This window comes from Grammomys surdaster, unplaced genomic scaffold, assembly GCF_004785775.1.
Source record: "Grammomys surdaster isolate TR1022 unplaced genomic scaffold, NIH_TR_1.0 843, whole genome shotgun sequence".
In the NCBI taxonomy this organism is placed as follows: domain Eukaryota; kingdom Metazoa; phylum Chordata; class Mammalia; order Rodentia; family Muridae; genus Grammomys; species Grammomys surdaster.
Genome location: NW_021605262.1, coordinates 3,682,892 through 3,693,464, shown reverse-complemented (window position 1 = coordinate 3,693,464; position 10,573 = coordinate 3,682,892). Strand labels below are relative to the sequence as shown.

Sequence of the window (10,573 nt, the reverse complement as noted above, 5' to 3'; positions counted from 1 at the left end):
CCCCACACACACACACAGTCCAGAGCTGTGCCTGTCATGGGCTGTATTTCTTTGTCTTGCTGCCAATCTGTGAATGTATCCAGACTGATATCCAGACTGCTGGAAAACAACAAGACAGAGAATTGTGGATTCTGAGCTTCCCAGAATCCCTTGACCATCGTCAGGTTTTCAAAATGATATTGGATGAGGACTTCTGGTTGACACTGTCCAGAAACTGAAGGCAGGAAAGATGTATGGGGTTCCTTGTCTGTCCATCCAGGCCTGCTGCTGGCATGGAATGAGGGTGGACAGCTGTCTTAGCAACCTGTCCTGCAGTTGTTCATGACCAAAGAAATAGCACTGAAGGCCTACATGAGAATGAGCCTCTGTCCTCCATCATTTGTGCAACGTTTCTTGTCAGAAAATCCTCAATGCTGAGCTTCTGTTCCCATCCTACCAGCTTGCTGCTCCTGTTCTGACAACTGAGCCTTTCCACAGAGCCTGGATTCCCCTCCGGGCTATAGACCTAACATCCAGCCTCTCTCTGAAGTCACCTGCTTGATCAAAAGAAAAATAAGAAGAACAGAAAAGTAATGCCAGAAACTCCAAAACACAGGAGAGGCTTTATTTTATTAATTGTAGAAAATAAACCTTTAGTTAAAGGGACCTAAGCCATGTGGAACAGATATGGTGAGGGCAGGGTGTGGGGGTTGCTTCTCTGAGCTTCTGAGCAGGTTCACCAGGCTTATAGTGGCCTCATGGGTTTCAGACCAGCTTCTGAGTTTCCTGAAAAGTGCCCAACTTCACCTATCACTGAGTTTTCAAATCCCCCTATCTAGTTACTCATACAGTTGCTGAGCCTGCAGATACTGTGCGTCCTCACACACAGGTGGTGCACAATACTGTCTGCATATTGCTTACAAATGCACGGTGTCTTTATATACTTTGTCCAGATATATCCACATAAGCAAGCCAATGGAATGTACACAAACACTGGAGACAAGGTGTTACAACTTTGAGGTTCAAAGTTGTTGGGCTAATCCGGTTTCGGTTTTCCATCTCTGAAGCATAAACAAGCCTCATGTGACTTTATATCTGACGCACTCTCACATACCCACACTCATATCCAAGACACTCATAGGATTCTGTTCATTTGCAGAATCATAGGTAGCCTCAAATTCTCTTCACAATGTTTGTGCACAGCAGAATAAATGTTAATGCCAACCTAGCTTTGGGGGTTGGATTGGTTTAGGTCTTTGTAGTCACCCACATTACACATTTCCATGTGCTGGGTTTGGTCCCCAGTCTTTGGTGCTCTCATGAAATGATGGAATCTTCAGAGGGATGAGACAAGTAAGAAATTAGGTCACCGGGAGCATGCTTTAAATTGAGTGGTGTCCTCACTTCCAGTGTCACAAGATAGCTTCCTCCACGTGGCTGATACCCTGCCAATGATTCTTGTGCTATCATCATCCTGAAGGAAAAGAGCTGAGGGAGCTTAACAAAGGCTCTGAAATAGTGAGCCAAAATGAATGTTTTCTACTTATGAATTAATAACTTAGTATGTTGTCATAAGGACAGAAAAGTGGTGAACACACACAATTTGCATTTAAACAGTCTCTCAAATAATCTTTCTTATTCCTTTCTGCTCTTTGACGCTGAGGAGGAAGCATCGCTGAAGGCTCTGATCATCCTGCCATCATGTCCAAGTCAGAGTCTCCCAAGGAGCCGGAACAGCTGCGGAAGCTCTTCATCGGAGGGCTGAGCTTTGAAACAACTGATGAGAGTCTGAGGAGCCATTTTGAGCAATGGGGTACACTAACCGACTGTGTGGTAATGAGAGATCCAAACACCAAGAGATCCAGGGGCTTTGGGTTTGTCACATACGCCACTGTGGAAGAAGTGGATGCTGCCATGAATGCAAGACCACACAAGGTGGATGGAAGAGTCGTGGAACCTAAGAGGGCTGTGTCAAGAGAAGATTCTCAGAGACCAGGTGCCCACTTAACTGTGAAAAAGATCTTTGTTGGTGGTATTAAAGAAGACACTGAAGAACATCACCTACGAGATTATTTTGAGCAGTATGGGAAAATTGAAGTGATAGAAATTATGACTGACAGAGGCAGTGGGAAAAAGAGAGGCTTTGCTTTTGTCACCTTTGATGACCATGACTCTGTGGATAAGATTGTTATTCAGAAATACCATACTGTGAATGGCCACAACTGTGAAGTAAGAAAAGCTCTGTCAAAGCAAGAGATGGCTAGTGCTTCATCCAGCCAGAGAGGTCGAAGTGGTTCTGGAAACTTTGGTGGTGGTCGTGGAGGTGGTTTTGGTGGCAATGACAATTTTGGTCGAGGAGGGAACTTCAGTGGTCGTGGTGGCTTTGGTGGCAGCCGTGGTGGTGGTGGATATGGTGGCAGTGGGGATGGCTATAATGGATTTGGCAATGACGGAAGCAATTTTGGAGGTGGTGGAAGCTACAATGATTTTGGCAATTACAACAATCAGTCTTCAAATTTTGGACCGATGAAGGGAGGGAACTTTGGAGGCAGGAGCTCTGGGCCTTATGGTGGTGGAGGCCAGTACTTTGCTAAACCACGAAACCAAGGTGGCTATGGAGGTTCCAGCAGCAGCAGTAGCTAGGGCAGTGGCAGGAGGTTCTAATTATAGCCAGGAAACAAAGCTTAGCAGGAGAGGAGAGCCAGAGAAGTGACAGGGAAGCTACAGGTTACAACAGATTTGTGAACTCAGCCAAGCACAGTGGTGGCAGGGCCTAGCTGCTACAAAGAAGACATGTTTTAGACAATACTCATGTGTGTGGGCAAAAACTCCAGGACTGTATTTGTGACTAATTGTATAACAGGTTATTTTAGTTTCTGTTCTGTGGAAAGTGTAAAGCATTCCAACAAAAGGTTTTACTGTAGACCTTTTTCACCCATGCTGTTGATTGCTAAATGTAATAGTCTGATCATGACGCTGAATAAATGTGTCTTTTTTTTTTTTTTAAAAAAAAAAAAAAAAAAAAAAAAAAAAAATAATCTTTCTTATCTCATGCCAATATTTGACCTATGAAAAAGAGCTCCAAGATCATAGGTGAATGTAAATAAACAAGAAAGCACGTTAGAAGCTCTCTACAAATGCCACCAGTGATGACTGGTGTGTATACATGAGTGTATGCATCTCTCTATCAGTGTGGGAGTGCCTGTGCTCCATACTCATTCTGTGTGTCAATCTGGGTGTGTTGTATTGAACAACTTTTCTAGATAACTAATCCCCCACTGTGGACTAATGCTTCTGTTAAACACATAGTTTGAAAGTTTGTTTTTATAAACTGTAATTTTCAGTTCTGCAATGCTTATTTAGCTTAGTAGGTCTCACTTCTCTGAAACCCATTTCCTTGAATGTCCTATTCATGGTTGTTTTTTGAAGGCTTCATCTGCTGGACCCCAGCAGTTGAATCTTCTCTGGATGGTAGAAAATAGTTGAACTTTCTTGTTTCTTGTTTTAGAAACATTCTATCCTCTTTCTGTGAAGCTTCGTGTGTGTGTGTGTGTGTGTGTGTGTGTGTGCCTGTGTGTGTGTGAATGCCCTATATTAACTCTATATTTAAACTTCTGGTGGCTTCAGACCACTTATATCCCTCCAAAGAAGATCCTACTACTTTCCTGGCTGCAGGAAGAGTCTTGGGAGACTAACTTGCATAGGTAAGCACTGATGAATGCAGGTGGGTGCAGTACTCACCTCTGCATTGCTTTTATCTGTGTGTTCAGGTTCACTGGGGTCTCAGGTGTAAACTCCCACAATTACTCAGGGACCAACATAGAGGAGGCAGAGCAAAGAATGTATTTGCTGCCAGACCGGGGGAGGAGGGGTGCAGTGCAGTGAGATGCTGCCTTCTGGATGCCGTACTCACAAACTCACAGTGACTCTGGTTACTTCCACACAACCTGCACAAAATGAAGCCAGTCAAAGAGGGAGAGGAGCCCACAAGACTCCACAGCTAGATGAAATTAGGTATAGAGAGTTGGAGGGAGGGAAGTGGAGAGTAGCTATGAACAGAATACATTATACACATGTATGATATTCACAAAGAGTAAATAGAACAATTCAATCGTGTTTTTGGTCTCTCCCATCTTTTAAAAGCCATCTCCTTGTTATTGATCTCAAACCCAATTTTTATTTCTCCAGAATTGATGGCTGTGGAAACATGTAAACACTTTGTGCTTCTTAGAAGATACTTCCACTGAACTTTCCTTCATCTGCATATAAACAAATGGAATCTTGGGATGTGAATGTGAAAGTGGGTGTATCACCTTCAGCTTTGGTAACTTCTCAGCCTTAGTAACTCTGTATTCAGAAACTTCTTTCTATTTTCCCGGGCACTCCCTGTTCTTTGAAGGTCAATGTATTCTGCTTGGCTTTGGGCCTTGGGTGCTGTGGCAGATAATGTCTACACTGACTTCGAGGAACACCAGTCTCAATGCAGTCATTGAGTGTGCCTTTCAGCACATCTAAAAGACATGCTTCCTTTCTCTGTAGTAGTCACACCATAGAGTGGAGGTGGAATATTACTCATAATTTACCATATACAGTTAATTTCCTTTGTCAATGTGACTGGTAGAGAGTAGGATCTCTCATGAAAGCTTTATGAGGAAACCCTCTGCTCAGTAAGCATCAGGGAGCTGCAGGTAGTTTCTGGGAATGGATTCGGCCCATCTTCCAATAACCAGAGAAAAGGCTTACAGAAAAGTAATTGTGCCAAGGACCAATGAACTGTAAAGCAAATTGTCTTTCAGTCAGACTTCCTGATCACAACACAGGTTGCTGTCACCTTGACTGACTGTTATCTTGGGAGGCCCTGAGCAGATAATCCAGTCAACCTGTGGAGTGGCAAAAGAGGCAAATCTATACTGTTTTAGGTCCTTGGAGTCATAGTTCACCAAGACAGTATGCAGCAAGATAAAGCCAAAGTTGTTCCAGAGTGCTGGGGCCCAGATGGAGAGGTAGAGGCATCATGTTTCACCTGGGTGCTCTTCTCAGAATACTGGCTATGTCCTGACATAAGGTGATGTTTTTCTCTTCTTCTTCCTCCTCCTATTTGTTTGTTTGTTTGTTTGTTTTCTTGAGACTTAGCTTCTCTGCTTCTCTGTGTAGCCCTTACTGTCCTGGAACTCAGTCTGTATCCCAGGCTGGCTTAGAGCTCAGAGCTCTGCCTGCCTCTGCCCTGGAGTGCTTGGATTAAATGTATGCTCTACCACCACCTGGTTAATGTGATGTTTTCTCACAGCTTTGGTCCTGCCTCTACTTTTCTCCTCCTTCTTTCTTTTGTTTCTTCCTTACTTTTACTTAATAAAATTCCATCCTACATTTAACCAAGCTTTGGTTGAAGGTTCAGTTAATAGATACCTTTATCTTCTATCATAGTCAAGACGATCAGACGGTATATCAGCATACTATCACTTGAATTTTAAAAAGAATTTTGATGTTGCTGGATATAATATAGGAAGAATAATTGTAATTCTGTTTAAAGTATGCATATGTTTATATGTAAATAGGAAATAGAAAAAAGTATAAAATACCCCCAAATCTACCTGACAAACTATGTTTAGTGTTTCAGACCATTTATGAAGATCTAAGAAGCATGTGCCGTGTCTGTGACTGGAAGACTCAATATTATGAAACAAACATGAATTTCAAAGGGAAAAATGGAAATGCTCATTTTAACAGGCAAAGAAATCAGTAGATTTGCTATTTTAAGTGGCAAAAGTTAAGACTGGGTGTACAAGATATTATATGGGCAAGGGAAAGAGATCAAAGGCCCAAAGTGATACTGATCAATGATGATGCTAATGATGAAGATGGTAAAGAAGAAGGTGGTGATGGAGATAAAGGCCCTGGAGATAAAGGTGACGTGGTAACGACAATGATAATTACGAAAGTGACAATGAAGATGAAGGTACTGCAGTCAGGGTGCAGAAACTCACATCAAGGTTACAGACAAGACATCAATAGAGTACTCATATATGACCTTCTCAAAAATAATGAAATAAATGTTAAAAATAAAACTTTAAAGTGTGTAATGCATTTTGAATGCCTTGCATATCTATAATGTGGAAACAGATCATAGCAAAATAATCGATCACCCCATGTGGAACAGACAAGAAAAAACCAAAGAACAAAAGCAACTAATCAAGTGGACATACAAATAACTCACAGTATCAGGGAAAAGACTCAAGAATGAAAGAACTGAGAAGATCCACCCTAAACTGACAGTCACAGAGTGGTATTTTTGTGGGAGAAGAAAGTCACAATTTTGGAAAGTGATGAATGTACATGCACAGGCATGTACATGCACATGTGTGTGTGTGCACGAGTGTGCACACACACATACACACACAAACACACACACACATACAGACACACACACACACATATTTATAAAGAGGCATGGAGATGTAGCTCAGTTGGTAGCTTGCTTCCCTAGCATGGAAGAAACTCCAGGTTCAATTCCCCAGTACCCTTATTTCCAAAGCCCAGTGACGCAGCTACCCACAAACAAGACTGACCCATTACAAGGTGCATACTGTCTCTCAGTCAGGGTCACTTTTTGAGCACTTACTCTACAGCATGACTGACAGAGTGCCAGACACGTCTCATGCATCTTCTTGTTCTGTCATCTGGATCAAAGCTTGCAGAGGAAGCACACTAGGGCACAGGTGGATCAGGGGTCACTATTGGAGCAACATGATTCAGATTGACTCAGCCAAAGGGAGACAGTGATGGATGGCATCAGAAAGGTTTTTTTTATTATATTTTCTTCTCTAAAAATAGGTGTGGGTATGTTAGAATGTCTACATCAAAGGGACAGAATAAAGCTCATTGGATCTTCCATCCCAACCTTTGTGGAGCCTCCATGAGAAGATCTCCATTCTGTCCTGGCGGGAAATGGCATTTTGCTCTCACAAGAGCTTTGATCAAATAACATGTTTGAGTAATAAAAGTAAATGTCAGACCTTACGTAGAATGAGGAAACTATTTCTTGGCGCCTCAGTGATGAAAAAGATGATGTAGGCCCGGGAGTCTTCTTTGAAGGATAGAGCAAATGGCACAAAGCCCCTTGAACTTCATCAACACCACAGTAGAAAGAGTGTGGAACCAGAACCCGTGAGCGTTTTCCCAGATGAGAAGGGACAGAGAGAGACATATGGTTGGTGGTGTTACTGCCATGCCTACATGAATGCCTCTTATACAGATGCCTCCTTTCTAGCCTTGTCTTGAAAATAACAAGGCACTGAATGAAAAATAAAGACCTGAAGTTACTTAATGAATTCCTGATGGCTGCTGCTCTATGTCTTTAGAGCATTTTGGTCTTAAAAGAACATGATGACATTGCTGAGATGACCTATCAGTAGACAATGTCCAAGGAAGGTGGGCTGGGGGCCTTCTGCCAGGCTCAGCATCACTCTGGATCTCTGTTGGGGCTCATAGACGGTGGCTCAGATGAGGAGTAATTTGACCATTGGTGGTTGTGTTTCGATGGCAGTTGTGTGAGCCTGCTCCCAGTGTGGCTGTGGGCATGAACTAGGAGGAATCAGCAGTGTTGGGAGCCGACACCTAGCTGAAGGTGGCTATCATCTTTGCAGCCATCTCCAGCCACACACCCTAACAAGAGCCCCGTCATCAACAGCCTGCAACAGCTGAGTACACTCTGATAAATATGTTTTTCTCCTATATCTTGTTGTTTACTGACCCCAGCTGCTAGGTGCACATGGTAAAGTGTCTTCAGTTGTGTTCCCCTGCTTATGCTTATATATACCCATGATTTCCTTTCAATAAAGGCAAGACTTGAGGAGGAAAGACTTGAGGAAAGAATAGATCAGACTCTGTCTTGTCTCATTTCTTCGCGTCTCTCGTCCCTCTGTCCCCACTCTCTCTCTTGCTAGACCCTGACCCACAGATTGGAGCAGCAGAACAGACAGATACAAAGTGGCCCCCGAACGGCAGCTCCGGCGGTTACACAGCAGTGGAGAACATCTATTGTCGTTATTCACAGGAAGCCCAAATGAGGGCTGTCAGCATGTGGATTTATTTATTGATTGATTGATTGGCTATTTATTATTATTATTATTATGTGCATGCATGTTTGCATGTATATCTGTGCACGTGGGCACGTGCATCTTGGCACCTGCAAAAGCCAGAAGACCTAAGAGTTATAGCTATAAACAGAGCTGTAGATATAACTTCAGTGATCCACACAGCATGGGTGCTGAGAACAGAACTCAGGTCCTCTGGAAGAGTCAGAGAGCTCTTAACCACTGTTATGGCTACCTCTGGTTATCAACTTGACTACATCTGGAAGGAACTACAATCCAGAAATGGAGGGCACACCTGTGATCCAGATCTTGAGGCTGGAAGACACAGGTTTCTCACCTGGAATCTTGACATGGAAATCTTGAGGCAGAGTGACCTTGAAATGCTTAGGCCCAGGCAAGTAGTACCTGCTTTTAATCCCAGGAGACTGAGGCAAGCAGATCTCTGAGTTCAAGGTCAGCCTGGGACAAAGCAAGTTCCTGATCCAGGTGTGGTGGCACACACCTTTAATCTGAGCCACACCATCTGCTGGAGGCCTACATAAGGACATTGGAAGAAGGAAGACTCAGTCTTTGCCTGCTTGCACTTACTTGCCAGCACATCTGTTGGAACCTACTTCTACAGAAGACCATCTTAATCAAGTAGCCTCGTGGAACTGAACAACTGCTAAATTCTTGGACTTACCACTCATAGATGTCCATTGTTGGGTTAGTTGGACTACAGACTGTAAGCCATTACAACAAATTCCCTTAATATATAGAGACATCTCATACATTCTGTGACTCTAGAGAACCCTGACTAAAACAACCACTTAGGTACTTCTCCAGCCCTCTACCTGGATCTTAAAGTTACCTTTGTTCTTTTGTCAGTTGTAGAAATTATTTAATAAATCCTGAGTTTCTACCCCATTTTAACCATTTAGTTCCCTGATAGAAGGTGCATAAAACCTTTGTATTAATAACAAGCCTTAATCAGCACAAGAGCTGGGCAGATATCTACCCTCTATGCTTTTATGTCTATTTCCCAGCCAATAATTCCATTATATAATTTGCCACATTTCATCTGGGCTGTTCGCCACTCCAATTAGCCAACCTACATGGCCATTATTTTAAGATTCTTAACCCGTGATGTCTCCTCTATTCCTTTCTTCTCTCTCATCTTGTGGTTTCTCCGCTGACCACAAGCCCAGAAACTCTAAGCCCTGGCTATGTCTCTTCTGCCCAGCTATTGGCTGTCAGCATCTTTATTCACCAATCAGGAATAACTTGGGGGAAAGGTCAAATAATGTCACTTGGGCCTAGGTGCGGACCTTTTCATCCTTGAGGCAACCAGGTCTTGAAGGCCTGCATTTAGCATTATAATACATAGCAACAGAACAAACCTCAATATTTGTCTGGTTACACATTTTTTATTGTCCCTGACTTAGAGAACACAGTCCTTAATGAAATTATTAAGGGACTGAAGAGATGGCTTAGTGGGTAATAGCACTTGCTGTGTAAGCATGAGGCTCTGCATCTAACTCCACAAAATCCACACAGCTCAAGTGCTGATCCCATGGCTCCTATCAGAGGTAGGAGACTGAGACAGAAGGCTCTGGAAGTTTTGAGTCAGCAAGCCTGGCGTATGCATTGAAGAAACAAAGAGACAAAGAATAAGTAAAGACCAACACCCAGCACAGCCCTCTGACCTCCATATGTGTACCCATACTCATACAAAGGAATGAATATGTGTATACTACACATACAGGTACACATACAGGTACACATACAGGTACACATGGTCACGTACACATACATACATACACACATATACTTGTTAGATTTGACATACACACAGAGACTCATACACACAGAGACACATACTTCTTAGTTTACACCATTATACACACCCATGCATATATGTATGGAATGGAAACATGTAGTACACGCACAGGCACACATGTTCTCACACACATGTATACATTCATGTACATATATTTGTTAGATTAGACCAACACACACACATACAAACATACATGCACATATATACACACAGAGAGACACACACTTCTTAGCTTACACTATCAAATACATGCACGCATATGCATGCACAGACATACATGTTAGCTTAGACTAACCCAACTAGTCTGTGATTTTTGAGTAAATCATCTCTTTACCCTGTAGCTATCATTTACATGTGTGCCCCACAGGCATGTGTGTGTGTGTGTCTGTGTGTGTGTTTGTGAACACTTGGTCCTCAGATGGTGGTGATATTTCAGGAAGTAATGAAGCATTTAGGAGGTAGGCTTTAGTTGGAGGAGAGTATGTTGCTAGTGGAGGCCACTGAAGGCCACCTTTGACCTTTCTGGACTGCTTTCAGTTTCCTGGTCCACTCAGGTGAACAGCCTGCAATCACATACTCCTACTGCCATAAATGGAGCTGACCTACTATGCCTTCCCAACTATGTTGGAGGGAAATCTTTTGATGAGACAAAATGAATCTCTTCTCCCTTGTCTTACTTCCA

General features: G+C 42.8%; 1 protein-coding gene across 1 annotated transcript; it reads left to right on the top strand.

Moving 5' to 3' along the window:
- The first annotated feature begins 1,618 nt into the window (after positions 1–1,618).
- Positions 1,619–2,983, top strand: LOC114634085 (heterogeneous nuclear ribonucleoprotein A1). Its single transcript, XM_028782736.1, has one exon. The coding sequence runs from the start codon at positions 1,681–1,683 to the stop codon at positions 2,620–2,622; it is 942 nt and encodes a 313-aa protein (XP_028638569.1). The 5' UTR covers positions 1,619–1,680; the 3' UTR covers positions 2,623–2,983.
- Positions 2,984–10,573: the final 7,590 nt, after the last annotated feature.